Here is a 21,043-nt window from a genome sequence, read left to right as displayed (position 1 = left end):
TCGCAGGACGTTCGGGGCTGCCAGGAGGTGTCCGCAGAGTTGTCCGAGTGGTATGGGCAGCGGGGATAGCAGAGTAGGAAGTTCCAAAATGGCTAGTTGAGGCACCCGTCCAATAATAAGGATTTCGCACGTAATCCGAATGATGTTTGATTGTTGATAACATTCACGTTGGGATGAAGCAAGCTCAGAACACATTTTGAACGTGTACGGTTGTGAGGGATTGGTCGGATAGTTTCCTACAAACCGCTGGCAATGTGTCTTCAGAATTCATCGTGAATTCCTTCAAATAATTTGTGCTAGGCCCACTGGGTCTCTGTGCATTATATTTCTTCCCACATCAGGGAGAGGAGTTGGCTGAAATACATAGAGGCCAGCAAATATTGTGTATCCATGGTGTCAGGAACAACTGATAGGTCCACAAAACAACTGAATCCTTTTATTTTGTGGGTTTCAATGTCTTCTTGAGATTTTTATGGTCATATGAGAGTTTTGGATATGCATCTGGCAATGATTCATGTTTTGAAACAGTTTCATCCACTTATGTCATGGTTCTGGCTTTCATGACAAATGTGTGATGGCAAATCACGCTGGCATAGTATTTCAGCTTATGAGAACTTTTCAGCTTCATCAATTTTTGTGTCACATCATTGGAAAACCAGCTTGATACATTATCTTTTCAATGTTTTGTTTTAATGTGTTTCACTCCTTCCACAGAAAATTCCAGTTCACATTCACACACCCACCAATGGAAGACCTGGAGGCAGAAAACGGCAACATTGCCCAGCGTCTCACAGAGTTCCTGACGCTGGCCTCGCGGGACCAGCTACTGGTGGCGCTGGTGACCTCAGGCGGCACCACAGCGCCCATTGAGCAGCGCACAGTCCGCTTCTTGGACAACTTCAGCACGGGCCAGCGCGGCGCCGCGTGCGTCGAGCAGCTGCTGACGCGCGGCTACGCCGTGCTGCTGCTGCGCCGGCGCGGCTCGCTGGCGCCGCACGCGCGCCACGTGCGGCCGGCCGAGCTGCTGGCCGGCCTGGAGGAGGGCTCTGACGGTCGCTGGACGCTGGGCGAGGCGGCGGCGCGGCGGCTGGCGGCGCCGGCCGAGGCGGCGCGACGCGACGGCGCCCGTCTAATGACGCTGCTCTTCACCAGTGTGGACGAGTACCTGGCGCTGCTGGAGGCCGCGGCCGGCGCGCTGGCGCCGCTCGGACGGCGTCTACTCCTGCTGCTCGCTGCTGCCGTCTCCGACTTTCAGGTACAGTGCCACTTCGCGTTCCGTTTATGCTGACGTGGAGAGTGTTGACGGAAATGTGGTATTGAAGTGTTGAATCCGGCACAGCTGACAAGAACTGAATATGTTGCAGTGCATCGTGTATTTTATCATGTGCACTGTGTTCATATGAAGCCTGGTATGTGCATGACACATCTCGTAATACCATTTCGGCCCGAAATGCTATCGCGAAATAGCCTAACCCGTCGAAATTTTCGGGGTTTAGGATTTCTCGAAATTAATGTCGGGTTTGCGCCAGAAAAGACCAGTTCAAGCTCCACAACATTGCTCAACCGCCCGCGAATATTACCACATGTGGCATTTAAATTCACAACTCCCAACTCCGCGCAGCGCTCACGCCGCACCGGTGCGCTCCAGGTGCCGGCGGAGGAACGTGTCGAGCACAAGGTCTCCGGCGGGGACCAGCCGCTGACGCTGCACCTGCAGCCCGTGCCGAAGGCGCTCGCCCGGCTCACTGCCGACTGGTGTCCGGCCGCCTTCGTCGCCACCTTCAAGCTGGAGACGGACGAGCGCGTGCTGGTGGCGCGCGCGCGCGCCGCCCTCGCCCGCTACGGCCACCAGCTGGTGGTGGCCAACCTGCTGCAGACGCGACGCCAGCGCGTTACCATGGTGACGCCGGCGGCGGCGGACGCGGTGGAGCGCCGCGGCGACGCGGAGCTGGAGGAGGCGATCGTGGCGGACTTGGTGCGGCGGCATCAGGAGTTCGTGGACGGGGCTCAGACTGGGGTGAAGGCTGAGGAGCGGCAGCCCTGTTAGCGTGTCGCGGCCCCTGGAACTAGTCTTTTGATGAGCTTATACAGTGTCTGTGTCAAGTAAAGGATGACGGTTTCATCGTACCAAGAGAATGTAAGACACACCACCATGATTTGACGAGAGCGGATGGAGAACCTCGCATACATTGCGTTTAATCACAGAAATCGTTTGTTCAGTTTCATATATAAGATTAAGCCATATGTCTAAAGGGTGATAGCCTTGTGCGTAGGATGTATACTGCCCTCACTTGCCGACATATGCTTGACTGGCCTCCGTTGGAAGAATACCGAGATGACTCTGGCCGCCGCTGTGTGCGTCGGTTGGCCGGCGTCCGTGATCATGTACTGCCGCCATTGTTCTGCGGGCGGATGTTTGTGCTGATTCAGCGACCGAAGTCCGCGACGTTTTTGAAGCGGTTTCTTCCAATGATTTGCGTGGTTGGCGTCGGGTTTAGAGTACCTGTTAAGCAAAGCTTGCTGCACGTGCCTCTAATTAACTACTCGTGGTATGCCGTGCAGATCATTGGATAATACTACCTCCGCCCTTTCACCAGACAGGGTGAGAGGGGTTTCCGACGGCCGTAGCTCGGGTCACGGATGGAGCTACGGTCGCGTGGATAGGCGATTGATTCCAGAACAGCGTCACCGCTGACCAGTGTCATGTCAAGGCCAGATGTCAATCCATCATGCGGGAAATATCCCACCGATGAACGTGTCCGTCGTGTTTTTATCCACGAACGCGTGTCCACGCGCAGCCAAACAGCCATCGGACCGGAGGCCGTGTATTGCCATGACGCTCGACGCCGCACATCAGACGGGGGCCCGGGAGAGGGCACACGAGCGCCGCACCTGCCCGGGAGGGGGCACACGAGCGCCGCACCTGCCCGGGGGGCACACGAGCGCCGCACCTACCCGAGGGGGCACACGAGCACCACACCTGGCCGCGGGGACACACACGTGCCACGCCTGCCTGAGGAGGGCACACGATCGCCGCACCCGCTCAGGGAGAGCACACCGGGTAGACTCTCCAACGGCGCGGGGGCCGCGGGGGCCCCGGGAGGTGGAGGTTCACGGGTACAGCAATTAGACGGCAGGGTGACTGACGGAGGCCTGGGGCGTATGGGAACATCGTCGCGTCGCAGGGGGAAACGCAGCGGCGACGCGCGTGGGAGCGAGACTGACCCCGGTCGTGGGACGGGTTCGAGTCGTTTCCCACGCCCGAGTCATCGCACGGGGCGAGTCCTCTCGCGCCCCGAGTCACACCGAGAGGTTCTAGTCGTGTCGCGGCCTAAGCCGCACCCACGCGGAACCTTTACGGGGCGGGTGACGGGAGGGGACGCCACGAAATCAGTCAAGTCCTCATACCTCTTCCCCTCCCCTCCGACGTCCTCCGTTTAACTACGACCCGCACAGAAGTTCAAAGGGCGAACTAATCGTAAGGTAGCCACAGCATCGAGGCCGGTGCAAAGAAAGACTGGAATGGGAATAGTACCGGCACGTAAGCGGCGTATCGCACACGGATAGCTTCGGCCGATTGTGGAAGGCGTCAGCTAAAAATATATGTGACTAAATATGATTCTCACAACACGGAGAGCGACTCCGCTCGTGACCAAAAAACACCGTGCACAATCTGTCACACGATCACACGAAAATGGGATATGTTAAACTAACGTACACACCGCACATAAATAAGCGACCGAACATATAGGTGACTCACGTCAGCGAGAGAAAACAATATCAGACGGCGGCGAATGTCAATAAGTACAAATGCTATCACAAATCGCACAATCAAAGATCACAGCTTCGAGAGACGGGCCAGGCGCGCAGCACAGTCACGCGGTCGAGCGAGAGTGCTGGCCAGACCGCGGGCCAGGCGTGGCGGGGGTAGAGCCGGTGCGGAGGGCACCGGGCAATAGGCCGTTCACCTCTCACCACCACGCGGTCTCTGCGGATGCCGTCTCCGTGGAGAGAAGAGGGCGGCGGGCTGGGCTGGAATGTGCGCGATCTGAACTGACCCTACGGGTTACGTCGCGAGACGACGGCTGGGAGGTGACGAGCCACGGGATCCCGCGTGGCGCGGGCTCTGCGTGGCCCTGGCACGGCACTGGGAGCAGGGCGGCCCATGCAGCTTGCGGGTCTCTTAAGCTGACACCCATGGCGACCTTCTGGACCTTGTGATTCAGCACTGCCACCTGCGTGACGCGCTGGCAGCAGCAATAGCCCAGCCCAGGCGGCTACTGCGAACACTCCCGACGCGTTACAGCACTGCGCGCAACCGACCGCTGTTCGAGACTAGGTTAGGGAGCCACCAACTCACTGCGACTAGTACACAACGCCTAAAAACGTTAACAGACGTTTTGATACATAGTTTCGTCTTCATGCAGCACATCCATGAGTTCCGAATGTAAATCAGACAACATACGATGGTCTAAAATACTGCCCGATAACATCCACGTCCAGACGGTAAAACGGGAATGCCTCCGCCAAACCCCTCCATTCACAGTTCAACCGCCCTCAGAAACAAAAACGAAACCGTACCAGCGGCTCAGCAAACCCCGGCGTCCAGCTGGTGACACCGACCGACACTGACTGTCCAAACCGACACCGGGCCTGACACTGGCGGCCGGCGGCGAGACTCTCCGGGCGCCCAGCACCCACGGCGCGCGGCCGGCCTCAGGGGCGTGCTGCGTCCCCTACCGGCGGCTGGCGGGCTCAGTGACGTCACCGCCGAGCTGACGCGGCGGGCGGCGAGCGCGCCAGGCCACCGTCCACCGCCGGTGCGGCCCGCCGACCGGACCGGCCGACCCGGCCACCCGCCGCTGCCGTCGGCGGCCATCACCACGTCGCGTCCCGCTCCCGCACACTCCCACGCCGCTCCAGCCCGGAGCAGAGGGCGACGCGCGCCCTCGCCGCGGGCGCCGCTCAGGCCGAGAAGAAGAAGTTGAGCGCCCGGTTGACGTCGTAGTCGGCGGCGAGCACGACGCGGATCAGCTCGGCGCGCGCCACGTCCTCGCCGACGATGCTGCGCAGCCGCTGCAGGCACGCCTCGAGGCGGCCGCCGGCCGGCGGGCCGGACTCCTCCTGCGAGCTCGACGACGAGCGCGACGTCTGGCGGCGGCGATGGGAGCTAGCGTCAGCGGCCGACGACGGCCGGCGCAACGAGGCGGCGGCGGCGACGGTGGGAAGGAGTGTGGGCAGTGGCCGGGACCGTGCGTGTCCCCTGGGACCATGTCTGAGCCCAGGAGTGTAAGACGGTCCTGCTGATGAAGCCAATCACTAGCTGCCACCAGATGATCACTGTCTGTCGCTGCTGGTGTGTGGTTTTCACATATGACCTGGACATGAACTAAATGCAAACATGTGTCATTTCCACCGTCAAAGCACTGGGCTGAGCGCCTTGCAAGCCTACTGCAAATAATGACATAATGTGACGCCGTCCAAACCGTCCAAGTATCGACCGCCCGCGAAAGTGGTGAGTGTTGACCTCCCGCTGTTGCGGTGCAGCAGGCCCGGCCGCGCCGCTCGCGCCGCCTCACCTCTCGCAGGTGGATGCCGCGCGTGAGGTTGACCAGCTCCTCGGCAGAGTCGCCCGGCGACTCCGGCGCCGGGCGGGGCCGCTTGTGGGAGGCGTCACACTCCAGGTGCGCCCTGTCGGCCACACGCTCGGGTCAGCGGCACACGTCACACGCGGGGTAAGGTCCGGGGTCAGGTCAGCTGAGGCGCACGGCCAACAGACTTGCAACAGGACGGCCGGGTCAGACGGTCAAACGTCGGGTCGCGGTCGCGTCACACACCACGCATCGTGCATGGATTGGGCGTGGGGCCGGGGTCACCGATCAGGTCAGGGTCACACGGTCGCCAGTCAGGCCAGCGGCCCACTGGACCTAAGTTTGTTCGGTTATTTAAGGACCTGAGATCGGCCGGCACCTCACCACACGTCACCAACACCACGTCTCCACTGATGCCCAGACATGGCGCGGGACCGTACCGACTGCCGACCGCGGAGCGGCACCTGCCGCCTGCCGTCCCGTCCCGCCCCGCCCCGCCCCGCCCCGCCTCGCCCCGCCCCGCCCCGCCCCTCCCCGCCCCGCCCCGCCCCGCCCCGCCCCGCCCCGCCCCGCCCCGCCCCGCCCCGCTCCGCCCCGCTCCGCCCGGCGGACCGACCTGGGCGGCGCCCATACGGCCGTCTCCTCCACCTCGGCCTGCAGGCTGGGGCTCAGCTCCAGGAACAGCTCCGTCTGCACCACCTCCGGGTTGGTGGCGACGAACTCCAGCGCAGAGCTCTGCCGCACGAGCGACCGCAGGTCGGGCTCGGCCGGCGGCTGGACACGCCCGGGGGCGGCACAATGACACCGCGTGACCTGTTCTGAGCACCATGACGCGGCGGTGCTCCAGCCTGAGTGTGGCGATCGGCAGCCCCACGGACAATGCGTGACGCGACGGGAAGCGGCGCGCCCAGGGCACAGCGAAAAAAGGTAACCAAGGACCACGCGGCGCCGTGCGCCCCGGCAAACGGATCCTATCGTGCAGACGCATTCGCAGGGGCGTTTTGAGCTATTGATGGCTATTGATGGCTATTGAGCTGTTGATCGACGCTACCTTCAGCTTGCGTGCGTTGTACTGCTCGGCGATGCTGAGCAGACAGAAGACCGAGTCCTCGTCGATGTGCGTCTCCAGCAGGGCCTCGCACGAGTGCTTCAGGTCGTCCAGCTCGTACCTGCCAATGGGCCGTTGCGTTACAGCGACGCCGGCCAATCAGCATGGTTCCCACAGTGGTTGCGACCAATCAGTCACGGCCATGACGGCGTCGGCCAATGAGCAGAATAATCACGGCGACGGAAACCGACCAACGCAATGACCACAGCGGTTCCGACTAATGCAGCACAGAGCAGCACTCGCATCAGTCAGTCGGTGACAAGGGCAACATGATGGCGAACAACACGCACGGCAACGAAGCGACATCGGCCAATCTAAAACGGTGCACCAGCAGCGTCCGCCAATCAGAAGGCGACAATACGTTCAGTCGCTAACGGCCGGTCTTCGCCAATACTCCAACTGAGAGCGCAGAGACTGAGAGCGGAGGATGAGAACAGGCTCCGTCTGAGAGCAAATAGACTGAAATCTGACACTGTGACGAGACTCTGCTTGAGAGCAACTCTAATGAGCCGAGACTGAGAGCAGACTCCGACAGAGAGCACACACCGAGAACAGACTCCAACCAAGAGCACAGGGACTGCGGACTGAGACTGACGCGAGATTCCGACTGCGACCGCCGAGACTGAGATCTGGGGTCGAGAACAGGCTCTGAAAGCAGAGACCGATAACTGAGACTGAGATAAGACTTCAACTGAGAGGGCAGAGACTTAGACCAGAGACTGGGAACATACTGAGGACACGGACTGAGAACATGCGCCGACTGAGAGCACAACGACTGGGGATTGAGAACAAACTACGACAGAGAACACAGAGACTGAAGACTGAGACGAGACTGGGAACACACTCCAACTGAGAATAACAACTGAGTACAGACTCCACCTGAGAGCACAGAGATCGAGACCTGAGAACAAACTCCGACAGCGGGCACAGCGACTGAGAACTGACAACAGACTCCAACTGACAGCACAGAGATCGAGACCTGAGAACAAACCCCGACAGCGGGCACAGCGACTGAGAACTGACAACCGACTCCGACTGAGAGCGGAGGGTGCGCGCGGCGGGGCCACTGACCGGTCGGCCAGCACCATCAGCTCCATCAGCTGCTCCGGTGGCCAGTTCTCCGGCGTCACGTGACCGCAGTAGAGAAACTCCAGCATCGAGCGGAAGATGGCCGGCGACGCGTCGCAGATAGAGATCTGCCTGCAGCACGGGAGCGCCGTACGCGAAGGTCAAGGGCGGGGGGGGGGGGGGGCAGGCGTTTGGCCGGTTATTGATGGCGCGCGCGAACGTCACCGGCGGGGCAGACATTTGTTCAGATATTGATGGCGGGCGCGAACGTCACCGGCGGGGCAGGCGTTTGTTCGGCTATTGATGGCGCGCGCGAACGTCACCGGCGGGGCAGACATTTGTTCGGATATTGATAGCGCGCGCGAACGTCACCGGCGGGGCAGACATTTGTTCGGATATTGATGGCGCGCGCGAACGTCACCGGCGGGGGGCAGGCATTTGTTCGGTTATTGATGGCGCGCGCGAACGTCACCGGCGGGGGGCAGGCGTTTGTTCGGTTATTGATGGCGCGCGCGAACGTCACCGGCGGGGGGCAGGCGTTTGACCGGTTATTGAGTATATCACACGTTGTGAATATTTTGAACCTATTTACAGCTACATAAACTAGAAACACAGCCCGGATTTCAGCATGCAAAGACCGAGTATTCATTAGTATCAGAAGTGCAAAAACGGGACACGAAGCACACCGCGCCATTCAGTTGGTTGATTTTCAAACGTCTAGGCAGTGAGCAACAAGGAAAGGAAAGTTCCGATCAGCGATTGAGGGACGCCGAATCGTCTCACGCTGAGTTGGAAAACGCAGCTCTGGTAACGCTACTGACATGTTTGTGAAAAGTGCTGAGCCAAAGCGTTCACCCACGCCACATTTCTACTAGCAAAACAAAATATGCCACTGATGGGGTTAGTACTCACACAGTGCCGCTGGTCGCAAGGTTTTCGGAATGCACCGACTGTCAGGGAGCGCGCCGTCTAGAGCGGCCAGCGCCAAGACCTGGGGTGCGGGGAGGCGGCCCGCCCCATAGCTCCCCTCCCACTCAGAGACCAGCAGCGCCATCCCGTCAGAGGGCAGCACACCTCACCCGCGGCACATCAGCGCACACCGGTGCCGCGTGGCGCCGCCGCCGGCCGCTCACTTGTCTATGCTCTCTCGCATGCCGGAGGCCAGCGCGCGCCGCAGCCACTCCGACCGTGCTGCCACCACCGGCGCGTGCGCAAGCAGAACTGTCGGCTGCTTCTCAGAGATGGCGGGACTGGGCGTGCCCAGCAGGGACGGCAGCACTGAAAACAGACGTGAGATATTACAAAGACCACAGTGGGCAATACACAAACAAGAAAACAGCATCATCTCCACAGCAAATCTTCTCAGAAGCAAGGCTCATACGAATGACACCGGAGCACCTCTCATTTGATCAGGCTGCATTGCTTTTAGCAATAATTTGCATGCCTGGTAATTTCAAATCTAAGGGATCACGGAGAGCGGAAGCCAGGTATCTGGTAGTATTGCGGCGACTCGTGGTCTCGGCCGCCACCGAGTCTTACTCCCGCAGGGACCGCGCATCGGGGTTTGCGTCAGTGCTCGGGCCAGACTCACAGCCACGGAGGTCGACTCACGCCTCACGAACGCAGCACGCTCCCAGCGCGGAGGGACATGGCGAGGAGGGTCACGTGCTGAATGAAGAAAACGGCGTAGATTACGTCTTTAGGTTTGGTCTGTGCGAATGGCGATCATTGGCAGCCCAGAGCCTCAGCAAGCCGGGGTGTTCGGATAAAATATGGACGGCAACAGGACCATGCTAGCCGTACCTGAGTCTCCGAGGACGGGAAACTTCAGATCGGTGTTTTCGCCCGACTCGAACAGGCGGTGGCAGCGGCGGGCGAGTTCACTGTCACGGCTGAGGGGAGGCCGCGTCACGGCCGATATCAGCGACAGCTGTCGGTGTGTTCGCGAAACGTTAGTGAGCGTTCGGAGGGGGTTGGATGGTGTTGACGTACATACTACGGCATGGTACACCTTATCATGACAACAATGACACATCCGGAAAGGGCACATAATGAAAGCGGTCATTTGTCACACATCTTCTCAGTTTACAATGCCGCGTACTGTATTCGCCATACAGAGTAACACTATTCTACAAAGTGCAAAGTTAATTAGAAAACATGAATTCAACAGGTCGTGCACTTACCCTAAATAGCTCAAGCTACGGCTGTTACCAGCTAGCCTGCCTGGCTTGTGAAATACATCATCAAAAACATACCTCAAAAACACCTGCTCAGCAGCTGCCAATCAGCGACTCACCCGCGGGGTGTCGTCTTGTGGACCGGCCTCGCACAGCGGTGTCTGATTAGTCGCCCGCTCGGCCAGCGGCGTGTGATTGGCCGCCTGCTCGGCGAGAGGCGTGTGATTGGTCCGCTCGCCGGTGGGCGAGGCCTCGGCCAGGCCGAGGCGGACCAGCGTGCGCGTCAGCTCGTCCTCGCCGACCAGCAGCTGCAGCTGCTCCGCCAGCGGCCGCAGCACCTCGGCTTGCGACCGCAGCAGCTCCATGATGTGGTGCTGTCAGGGAGGTGCGTCAGAGCGGCCCACCCACGCGGCCTCAGTATCCGCCGCGGGGCAGACGTCTGCTGACGCCGACACGACACTTCCGTGCTAAGGCACGGGACACGTTCCGTCTCACTGTCGTGCGACAATGCTGTCAGTGTCAGCGCTGTGTCGTGTCGTGGAATTGTGAGCGCCTGAGGCAGCCAAATGCAGTAACCACATGATACTTTTTCCGTAATGAAGCGTCCTCTTCGAGACTGAACTTTACGTAATTCTGTGGTGCTGATAGCTGCAGTCGTCCACACTGGCCCCATCTGTACCAATGGAGAATTACCCAGATGCTACACCACGGTGGCTGAGCCAACCAAGTCCGGAGAAGCTGATCGCCAGCACCTATCCTCGCCCACTCCCCTCCCCAATGCGTCTCCCGCCCCAATGACGTCACCAGCTCCACACGGCGCACCCACCGTCATTCCCGTTCACCCAACACCGCCTCCCCCCCCCCCCCCCCCCCTCCTCGCCGCCGTCGCCGGCGCTCACCACGCGCGAGGCGGTGGCGATGAAGTAGAACTTGAACTCGCGCCAGTTGATCTGCTGGTCGACCAGGCGGGCGGCGTCCTCCAGCCGCGCCACCAGCGCCGGCAGCTGCTCCAGCAGGCGCTCGGCGTTGTGGGAGAGCAGGCGAGCGCCGCCCGCCTCGCCCACGCCCGAGAGGTACTCCCTGCCGGCCACGGTAGTCGGACACTGCGGCCACCGAGCGGCGCACGGACACAGACGGGCTCCACTGTATCGCCAGGGTGCTGCAGGGTGCGGCACTGTATCTTTACACTTGGAGCATCGAGCACCTCGGACGACGCAGATGCTCCACTATGTGCCATCCCTGCACAAAAGAAGCGGTCCAGACTGACGCTCTAAACACGGCATGTCCTTTTCCAGGATTATGGACTGATACGACCAAAGGCCGCTTCGACGTTGCACACGACCCTTCCCGGTGGCACCGCTGATTGGAGCGCGCCATGTCCTCTGATGTCCCCGCCCGTGGTGGGATGTGTTCGAGTGTTAGACACTTGCTATTTACCCCTGACTGGGATGACCTGCGGCTGATGGCAGCGGCCGCGCTAAAAACCCAGCGACGTCAGAGGGCAGGTGAACGGTGCCGAGCATTACGACGGGTTAAATTTTCGCCGCAAACTTCTGTCGCTGACCTGGATCTTCATGATTGGACATTGGGGTCAGGGCTCACATAAAAAGCACTGCTCAGCATGAAGGCTGATCCCAGAAATCCATCCCATCAAAAATTCGCCGTACGTCGTAAAACTTCGGTCTTTTACTGAGAACAGCTCGAGGTCCCACGAAACAGTTCAATATTGGCAGAGACCGCACGTTGCCACCCTGGCAAAGCGCAGGGCAAAGCCACGCAGTGTCGTCCGGTTACCGTTTCTGCAGTATATAGATGTTGGCCCGGGTGACCCGCTCCAGCAGCGTGTGCAGACAGAGCATGGTCCGGCTGCTCAGCACCTGCGACAGCAGATACAGACACAGCTCAGCGCCAGGGCCCACAGATACAGACACAGCTCGGCGCCAGCTCCCTCGGATACAGACACAGCCCAACACCGGGGCCCACAGATACAGACACAGCACAGCGCCAGCTCCCACAGATAGAGGCGCAGCTCAGCGCCAGCTCCCACAGATACACATAGCTCAGCGCCAGCTCCCAAAGACACAGCTCAGCGCCAGCTCCCACAGACACAGCTCAGCACCTGCACCAACAGATACAGACAAAGCTCAGCCCCAGCTCTCACAGATACAGACACAGCTTACCGCCAGCTCCCAGATACAGACACAGCTCAGTGCCAGCTCCCACAGATACAGACACAGCTCAGCGCCAGCTCCCACACATACAGACACAGCTCAGTGCCAGCTCCCACAGATACAGACACAGCTCGGCGCCAGCTCCCACAGATACAGACACAGCTCAGTAACAGCTCATAAAGACACAGCTCAGCACCAGCTCCCAGACACAGCTCAGCATCTGCGCCAACAGATACGGACACCGCTCAGCCCCAGCTCCCACAGATACAGACACAGCTCAGCGCCAGCTCCCAAAGACACAGCTCAGCACCAGCTCCCACAGACACAGCTCAGTACCTGCACCAACAGATACGGACACAGCTCAGCGCCAGCTCCCACATACACAGACACAGCTCAGCACCTGCGCCAACAGATACGGACACAGCTCAGCACCAGCTCCCACATATACAGACAAAGCTTAGCGCCAGCTCCCACAGACACGGACACACATCAGCACCAGCTCCCATGGATAAAGACACAGCTCAGCACCAGCTCCCACAGATAAAGACACAGCTCAGTGCCAGCCCCCACAGATAAAAACACAGCTCAGCACCAGCTCCCGCAGATAAATACACAGCTCAGCACCAGCTCCCACAGATAAAGACACAGCTCAGCACCGGCTCCCACAGACACAGCTCAGCACCTCTGCCAACAGATACGGACACAGCACAGCAACAGTTCCCACATATACAGACACAGCTCAGCGCTAACTCTCACAGTTCAGCACCCAGACCAATGAACACACATCTTTAGCACTTGCACCAACAGAGGTGGAACTCTTTCCATTCCTGCTTTTTTCGCTTTCGCAGAGGTTCGCTCCCGCACCATCAGATACGAACACGTGGTCACCACTTCGGCCATACGCAGGCCCGCCGCGGTTCGGAACACACACGTATATCGGCACGTACACAGATGTCCGGCATGTGAGCTCACACACAGTCAAACGGATCCCCACACAAGGTAAAATGCGCGCACGTTTGCAAAACGCAAGCACACGCTCACATTCACGCACGTGGACACGCACGCGCGCGCAGCTTCACCAGCCACTAGACAGCGTCTCGCCCCCGCCCCGTCCCACTCGTCACACTGGCGGCCCGGGCGTCGAAGTCCTTCCCGCTCTCCGACACCTGCAGACGCGCTACGCCAGCCGGCCCGCAGCAGTGCACGGCGGCCAACCGACGCGTCCTCTCTCCCCACCCCGTCCGACGGCTTACGTAGGTGAGCGAGCCGTCGCGTCGGGCGGCCGGCTCGGAGAGCGTCATGGCGTCAATGGCGCCCTCCAGGAACGCCTTGCACTCCTCCAGCACCGACGACACCGTAGTCGAGAGCCACTCCAGCTGCCAACACGACAGGGCGTCCGGTCACAGCCGTCCCAGTCACGGAACACGGGAGCGGTGGGTCAGAGGCACTCCAGCTCTACGGAACACGGAGCGGGGTCGGGCAGCCGCTCAAGTCGCGAAAGACGACGGAGTTAGAGTTAGTTAGAGTTACTCCAGCTGCGAAACACGAGAAGAAGTGGGATTGAAGCCACTCCGGCCGGGAGCAATGGAAGGAAATCGGGTACGGGCCATTCCAGCTGAGAACACCGGACGGACATCGAGTAAGGGCCACACCGGCTGAGAACGCTGGAAGGACATCAGGTCAGAGCCACTCCGGCTGAGAACACCGGAAGGACATCGGATCAGAGCCACTCCGGCTGAGAACACCGGACGGACATCGGGTAAGAGCCACTCCGGCTGAGAACACCGGACGGACATTGGGTAAGAGCCACTCCGGCTGAGAACACCGGACGGACATCGGGTAAGAGCCACTCCGGCTGAGAACACCGGAAGGACATCGGATCAGAGCCACTCCGGCTGAGAACACCGGACGGACATCGGGTACGAGCCACTCCGGCTGAGAACACCAGACGGACATTGGGTAAGAGCCACTCCGGCTGAGAACACCGGACGGACATCGGGTAAGAGCCACTCCGGCTGAGAATACCGGACGGACGGAGTCAGCTGGGCGCACGTCCTCACGTGAGCTTCACTCTCAAAGCATTGTTCCGTGCATGACATTCGCATATATACGTTCATCCTGTGATTCAGAACAAATTTGGTCTGGTACCCGGTCACCAAGATTGCGCGATAGTGAACTCCTCGTCTGTTTTTGCGTCGTGCGCAGCGACCGCTTATCACTAAATGCATGCCAGTCGTATGCATGTCATATGTGCACCCATCAGTGGCCTATGGGGATCAGGATAACATCAACCTCTGAGACAACGCGCGGCCGTACCGATCTGAGGTCAGCATGTGCGCTCGATTATACACTGACACATGCAGCTGCCGCAGACGGTCATCAACGTCGCCAGCTCGGATGGAAACCACAGGGCTGCCACGGCGCAACTCCCGCCGGCGGGAATTAAGCGCAGACCTACCTAGCATGACACACCGCCTCTATCCACCTTTTACAGCCCCCCCCCCCCCGAGGTCAGATGGGGGGGGGGGCTGGGCTGAGGCTAGTGAACCAGATGAGCAGCCAGAGGTGACCCCGGCGAGGGGCCAAATGTAACCCAGGTGAGGGCCGGACTGGGGCCGGCGGTGACCCAGGTGAGGGGCCACAGGTGACCAAGGTGAGGGACCGGAGGTGACAGGGGTGCAGTAAAGTGACCAGATCAAGGTGAGGTGACCAGACTGGAGTCAGAGGTGACTCAGGTGGGGGGGCCAGAGGTGACCCAGGTGAGGGGCCAGAGGTGACCCAAGTGAGGGGCCAGAGGTGACCCAAGTGAGGGGACAGACTGGGGCCAGAGACGACCCAGGTGATGGGCCAGACTAAGGCCAGAGGTGACCCAAGCGAGGGACCAGAGGTGACCCAAGTGAGGGGCCAGACTGTGGCCAGAGACGACCCAGGTGAGGGGCCAGACTGAGGCCAGAGGCGACCCAGGTGAGGGGCCAGACTGTGGCCAGAGACGACCCAGGTGAGGGGCCAGACTGAGGCCAGAGGTGACCTAGGTGAGGGGTCAACGACTGACCTCTGAGACGGCGCGAGCGGCCAGGGCTGTCCTCTGCGCCTGGTTGGCCGCCGACAGGAGCGAGCGCAGGCCCAGCAGTACTCTGGAACACGACACAGTCCGCTCACCACACTGTCTCCCTCACCCTCACCACACTGTCTCCCTCACCCGGTCTGCTCACCACAATGTCTCCCACACCCGGTTCGCTCACCACATTGTCTTCCTCACCCGGCCTGCTCACCACACTGTCTCCCTTACCTGGTCCGCTCACTACACCGTCTCCCTCACCCAGCCCGCTCACCACACTGTGTCCCTCACCCGGTCCGCTCACCACACTGTCTCCCTCACCCGGTCCACTCACCACACTGTCTCCCCCACCCGGCCCGCTCACCACATTGTCTTCCTCACCCGGCCTGCTCACCACACTGTCTCCCTTACCTGGTCCGCTCACTACACCGTCTCCCTCACCCAGCCCGCTCACCACACTGTGTCCCTCACCCGGTCCGCTCACCACACTGTCTCCCTCACCCGGTCCACTCACCACACTGTCTCCCCCACCCGGCCCGCTCACCACACTGGCTCCCTCACCCGGCCTGCTCACCACATTGTCTCTCCCAACCGGTCCGCTCACGACACTGTCTCCCCCACCCAGCCTGCTCACCACACTGTCTCTCCCACCCAGCCTGCTCACCACACTGTCTCCCCCACCCGGCCCGCTCACCACACTGTCTCTCCCACCCGGCCCGCTCACCACACTGTCTCCCCAACCCAGCCCGGGGCCCGGGGACTTAGCAGCCCTTTGTTTCGCGGCTGGACAGACGTACAACAAAAGTGCTGTTTGAAATGCTCACAACGCAAATCCACGCCTGTGTTCAGCCGCCACCGCGACGCCCCCGGCATAGCCCACACTCGACTGTACCACGATGCACATACACGTCGCTTTGTGCTATCATCACCTGCGCGCGAGAATGCTAGAATGCCAGCGCAAACACGCACGCCGTATGCGCACGCGCACACACACGTGCCCGCAGATCCTGCCACCAGCTGGCGGCACAGGCCCCGGGCGCCAGCTCGAGCGGCCGGCGGACCGGCGACGTACCCACCTCTGCAGCTGGCCGAGGAAGAGCGGCAGCCGCGACTGGGCGTACCGGATGACCTCGCGCCGCTCGGCCGCGTCCAGCGACGCCTCGTGCCGGCCGTACAGGTCGAACGCCAGCGTCAGCTTGCTCAGGCCTGCCGGCGCGGCGGCCGGCCGCGGTCAGCGGGCGGGAGACGGGTGCGATACGGAGGGCGTGGGTTCGAGACCCGCCGCCGGCAGCGTTTTAGTTCCTCTATTTGATCACGGTCAGAGAAGGTACCGACAATAATGGTCCAAGTAGTTGTACGCGTTGTAGGACAGTGGATGGACTGGCAATGACACAGGCCACGCAGAGAATGTGATTCCCGATCGCACCACATGGGTCAGCAGCCGCGTCGAAAGCCCACCGTGCAAACGCGGTGAGCTTCCCAGCGCTTAGCACATCCGGGATATTGAAACCAGCGATTATATAACGCATCAAAGTTGCGATGCTGGCACTGCTACGCCATGGCCGGAGCGGGGCCGGCGTGAGTCTCGCGACAACGACACAGCCCAGACGTCCCCATCACGAAACACAGCCCCGCCAGCCTCCCGGTCACGTGGCCCACCGAGCGGCGGGCGACACTCCGGGCAGAGCGAGCGGCACCGCGGGGGAGAGTGAGACAATGAGAGAGTGAGGGGAGAGAGAGAGAGAGGGGGAGAGAGAGAGAGAGGGAGAGAGAGACGGGCAGAGAGCGAGGGAACGAGTGGGCGAGAGAACGAGAGAACGACAGAGCGAAAGCGAGAGAACGAGAGCGAGAGAACGAGAGAGCGAGAGCGAGAGAACGAGAGGGCGAGAGCGAGAGAACGAGAGAGCGAGAGCGAGAACGAGAGAGCGAGAGAGCGAGAGAACGAGAGCGAGAGAACGAGAGAACGAGAGCGAGAGAACGAGAGAACGAGAGCGAGAGAGCGAGAGCGAGAGAACGAGAGAGCGAGAGCGAGAGAACGAGAGCGAGAGCAAGAGGGCGAGAGTGAGAGTGAGAGAGCGAGAGCAAGCGCGAGAGCAAGAACGAGAGCGAGAGAACAAAAGTGAGAGCGAGAGAGCAAGAGCGAGAGCGAGGAAGAAAACGAGAGCGAGGGTGAGAGCGAGAGCGAGAGCGCGGGAGTACCTACCGACGGCCACCTGTCGGAGGCAGAGCCGGACCAGGGCGGAGACGCGGCCGGGGCAGCCGAACACTGTCTCGACGCCCTGCTGCTGGTCCCGGCAGGCGGCTGCCAGCTGGTCGGCCACCGACTGGCAGCAGCCCAGCGTCTCCCACACCAGGGCGCACAGCGCTGCGGCACACGGCGAAGATACGGTCACCGAATACTGGGGACGGAGACAGAGGGACGGGGGGGGGGGAGAGGGAAGGGATACTGGGGGTGCTGAGGCGCGCTGGCAGGGGGATGCTGGGGCAGGGATGCTGACAGCATGAGGGGAAGGGGGTCAGGGACACCAGCCAAACATGAGGAGAGAGTTGAGGGGCGCCAGTGTGTGCTGACAGAGGGGACGTCGCAGCGGGGCTGCCGACAGCCGATGTCGGTGTTTGTCTGGGGGGCAGGACAAACACCGACATCATAGGAGACGCGGGCGCTGGCACGGGCGAGACTCAACCTTCAAAACATCACGAGCGGTACAAGCTTATGACGGCACCGCCGACGGTGACGTCATGAATGCTCCCTTCACGGCGGAGCGGCAGGGAGCGATGGCAGCACCCGCAGCCCGCGTGTCACCGCCTGCGCCAGGCTGAGGCAGATACGGGCGGTGAGCTGCGTTGTACATGTTCGCCGTCAGCCTTTGTCCATCTAAATGGGTCCGACCCTCTACGCACAAGATGCACGGTCTCTGGGCAAGACCCCGCCTCTCTGAGCAAATCCGGCCCTTTTTGAGCGACTGAGCCAGCCCAGCCCACTCTACCTCCGAACCAGCGGCCATCCCTTCCCACCCCCTGGACACTGCCCTCTCTGAGCCAGCGAACTCACTCCCTGAATGCTACTCTCTTTCCCGGAACATAGCCCGCCCTCTTTGACCCAGCACCCTCCCTCCTTGAACGCCGTCTGCCTTCTCTGAACGATACCTGCCTCCCCCCCCCCTGACCGCTAGGTGCCCTCCCTGAACGTTGCCCACCCGTTCTGAACGCGCCATGCCTCCCTGAACGCTACCTGCCCTCACAGAACGCTCCCGCCCTCGCTGAACACTATCTGTCCTCCCTGAACACATCGTCCCTCCCTGAACACTACCCTCCTCCCTGAGCGTGACTCACCCTCTCTGAGCGAGACTCACCCTCTCTGAGCGAGACGTTGGTGACGTATCGGCGGCAGAGCTCTGCCAGCGCCTGCAGGTCGGGCAGCGTGCGGACGGCCTCGGCCAGCCGGCCGGCGGCCGCCGCCGGCAGCCCGGCCGGCAGCGACTCGGTGTACAGGTAGTGCAGCAGCGCGCGCAGCTGCTCGGCCGGCAGGTGGCGCAGCGGGTCTGACGGCCAGTCGAGCGTCGGCGCCAGCAGGCGCACCACCAGACTGTGCGCGCGCAGCTGGCGGCGGAGGCGGCGGCGGCGGCGTCAGCGGCGGGACGGGCCGGCGACGCCGGGCGTCTGACGCCGGGTGTGAGCAGCCGCACACTGGCGCGGTGCTGAGGGTCATCTACCGATATCACCCGCAATTTGACTCTGAGGTCACCAGCGTGTGCGAGCGGCGCAGATGGCCTATCTATGGTTACACTTCTAACTTATTTAAATTGAGGTCGCTGTCTACTCACACGCACGCCAGCGCCATACAAAGGTCTGAGGTTCCTAATAACTTGGTTGGGTACTGAGATCCCCATCGTAACGTAACGCCCCTTCCATACAGACATCACTACTCGTTCCGTCCTGGCCCACGATCCATCCCATAATGACGTCACCACCCCTCTTGGTATGATGTCATCATCTCCCAGCACCCGATACCACCAATCATCATCATCACTGTCAAACAGACGTCGCCATCCCGTCATGTCCTAACGCCACCTCCCTCCACGCGCCCCACAACCTTATTGTCACTATTCGCCCCACCCCTCTCACCCGGCCGTGCCCCGCCGGAACCCAGAGTCCAAAGCCTAGAGTCTAAAGCCCGGAGTCCAGAGTCCAGAGTCCAGACTCCGGAGTTTGGAGTCCGGAGTCCTCAGTCGGGAGTCGAGAGTCCAAAGTCCGGAGTCCTGAGTCCGATAACCGGAGTCCAGAGTTCGGAGTCCTCTGTCGGGAGTCAAGAGTCCAGCGGCCGGTGTCCAGCGCCCGGCCCCGCCCGCGCCGCCTCACCTGGGTGCCGTCGGCCGCGGTGAGTGTCAGGTCGGCGTACATCTCGGCGCCGAGCAGCCGGGCCAGCGAGAAGGCGTGGTCCGGCGGTGGCTCGCGGCACGGCACGCGCTGACACTGCAGGATGCACCAGTCCTCGCAGGTGAGCACCATCAGGTCCTGCGGCGTCGGGTGGTCCACCTGCCGCAAGGCCAGCGACGGTCAGTGTGAGCATGATGGTGATGATGGTGGCAATGGCGATGATGATGGCGAAGATGGTGACGATGACCTTAACCGCGGTCACTTTGATTATCCCCATGGGACTTCTCGGAGAGCTGATGCCATCTAAAATGCTGACGACAACTACCTCTCTCCCCCTCGGCTTCTCGGCGGCCGCCTCGCGGCCAGGTAGGAGCGGCAACCTTGCACTGACCTTGAAGACGATGGCGTGTCCGCTGACGGCGGCCAGCATGAGCGAGCGCCGGTCGTTATTGTACGAGTGGTCCGTCACCAGGTCGTAGGCCTCGCAGCGGAACAGGGCGCAGTCGACGTCACCGCCTGCCGACGCCAGCGGGGGCCAGCGGGGTCAGTGGGGGTCAGCGGGGTCGGCAGAGGTCAGCGGAGGTCGGTGGGGTTCAGCGGGGTTCAGCGGGGTTCAGCGGGGATCAGAGGGGTTCAGTAGGGGTCAGCGGGGGTCAGTGAGGGTTAGTGCGGGTCAGCGGGTTCAGGGAGCGCTCGGCCCGGCCGAGGCAGGCGCGGACGGAGCGCAGGGCAAAGTCACACGGTGGCGGGCCGGCCCATCGGCGGGGCTGCTCAGGTCATCGCGGTTATATAGAGGAGGTGTGAGCCCCAACGGACGGTAACGCGGTGTCCTGGCGGCGGCGCGTGTTCAGTGGAACACGTTACACTAGAAAACGCCGTTAACTATCAGACACGTTTCGGGACGCAATGGTGTCAGGTGGCAGGGTGTCAGGGTACCTCGGTGTCCGGACACAATGTCAGAAGACAGGGTGTCATGAATTATCGGTGTCAGGAGACAGGGCGCCAGGCGACCTCGGTGTCAGGCGACCTCGGTGTCAGGAGACAGGTTGCCAGGCGACCTCGGTATCAGGAGGCAGAGTGTCAGGGGAGCTCGATGTCAGGAGGGTCCACACCTCGATACCAGGAAACAGTCAGGAGACCTCGGTGTCAGGAGACAGGGTGTCAGGAGACCGGGTCTGGCCAACTCCGCCTATCCTCCCGCACCGGGCTGTCGGCTAAAGGGCACGGCACCGCCTGCACACTTGCACGGTCAGATCTGCATCACGGGCGCCCACGGGTGACCTTGACCTTTGGCTGACGGCCCACCGCAGGCGGGTCGGTGGAGTTGGTCAGACCCTCTCTCCTCGGCGTCGTTCAGCATAACCAAAAGCCATCCACTGAGATAGTAGAAGTAGGTAGTAGGTGGGATCGCATCGTCGCAGGGATAAGTACGTGGGACGTAGCTATGAAAGACAGGGACAAGTCCAAATATAGGCGGATAAGAAGTAGAGCCA

General features: G+C 61.2%; 2 protein-coding genes and 1 long non-coding RNA gene across 4 annotated transcripts; 1 reads left to right on the top strand and 2 right to left on the bottom strand.

Moving 5' to 3' along the window:
* The first annotated feature begins 3 nt into the window (after positions 1-3).
* On the top strand, positions 4-2,758 carry LOC119113865 (phosphopantothenate--cysteine ligase). 2 transcript variants are annotated; one of them, XM_037238099.1, is made up of 3 exons: positions 4-50; positions 715-1,255; positions 1,649-2,758. In XM_037238099.1, exons 2-3 carry the CDS (start codon positions 746-748, stop codon positions 2,045-2,047), a joined length of 909 nt encoding a protein of 302 aa, XP_037093994.1. In that variant the 5' UTR covers positions 4-50; positions 715-745; the 3' UTR covers positions 2,048-2,758. The 2 variants fall into 2 exon arrangements, with proteins under 2 accessions (XP_037093994.1, XP_037093993.1); XM_037238098.1 differs by lacking the exon at positions 4-50 and having other exon boundaries at positions 326-1,255.
* Positions 2,759-4,878: 2,120 nt separating this feature from the next.
* Positions 4,879-16,046, bottom strand: LOC119114066 (uncharacterized). Its single transcript, XM_037238289.1, has 13 exons — positions 16,030-16,046; positions 15,168-15,249; positions 13,369-13,491; positions 11,739-11,821; positions 10,844-11,024; positions 10,064-10,318; positions 9,571-9,697; positions 8,901-9,045; positions 7,771-7,899; positions 6,643-6,760; positions 6,208-6,326; positions 5,580-5,691; positions 4,879-5,151 (listed from the first exon to the last, which is right to left on the bottom strand). The coding sequence occupies exons 1-13, from the start codon at positions 16,044-16,046 to the stop codon at positions 4,966-4,968; spliced, it is 1,677 nt and encodes a 558-aa protein (XP_037094184.1). The 3' UTR covers positions 4,879-4,965.
* Positions 16,047-16,267: 221 nt separating this feature from the next.
* On the bottom strand, positions 16,268-18,610 carry LOC119114361 (uncharacterized). The gene is made up of 3 exons (XR_005096022.1): positions 18,527-18,610; positions 17,377-17,538; positions 16,268-16,379 (listed from the first exon to the last, which is right to left on the bottom strand). It is a non-coding gene; the product is annotated as an uncharacterized LOC119114361 (long non-coding RNA).
* Between the last annotated feature and the right edge of the window lie 2,433 nt (positions 18,611-21,043).

The sequence above is a fragment of the Pollicipes pollicipes genome, unplaced genomic scaffold (assembly GCF_011947565.3).
Source record: "Pollicipes pollicipes isolate AB1234 unplaced genomic scaffold, Ppol_2.1 Scaffold_7262;HRSCAF=8765_pilon_pilon_pilon, whole genome shotgun sequence".
NCBI classification, from domain to species: domain Eukaryota; kingdom Metazoa; phylum Arthropoda; class Thecostraca; order Pollicipedomorpha; family Pollicipedidae; genus Pollicipes; species Pollicipes pollicipes.
This window is presented reverse-complemented; position numbering and strand designations above follow the sequence as displayed.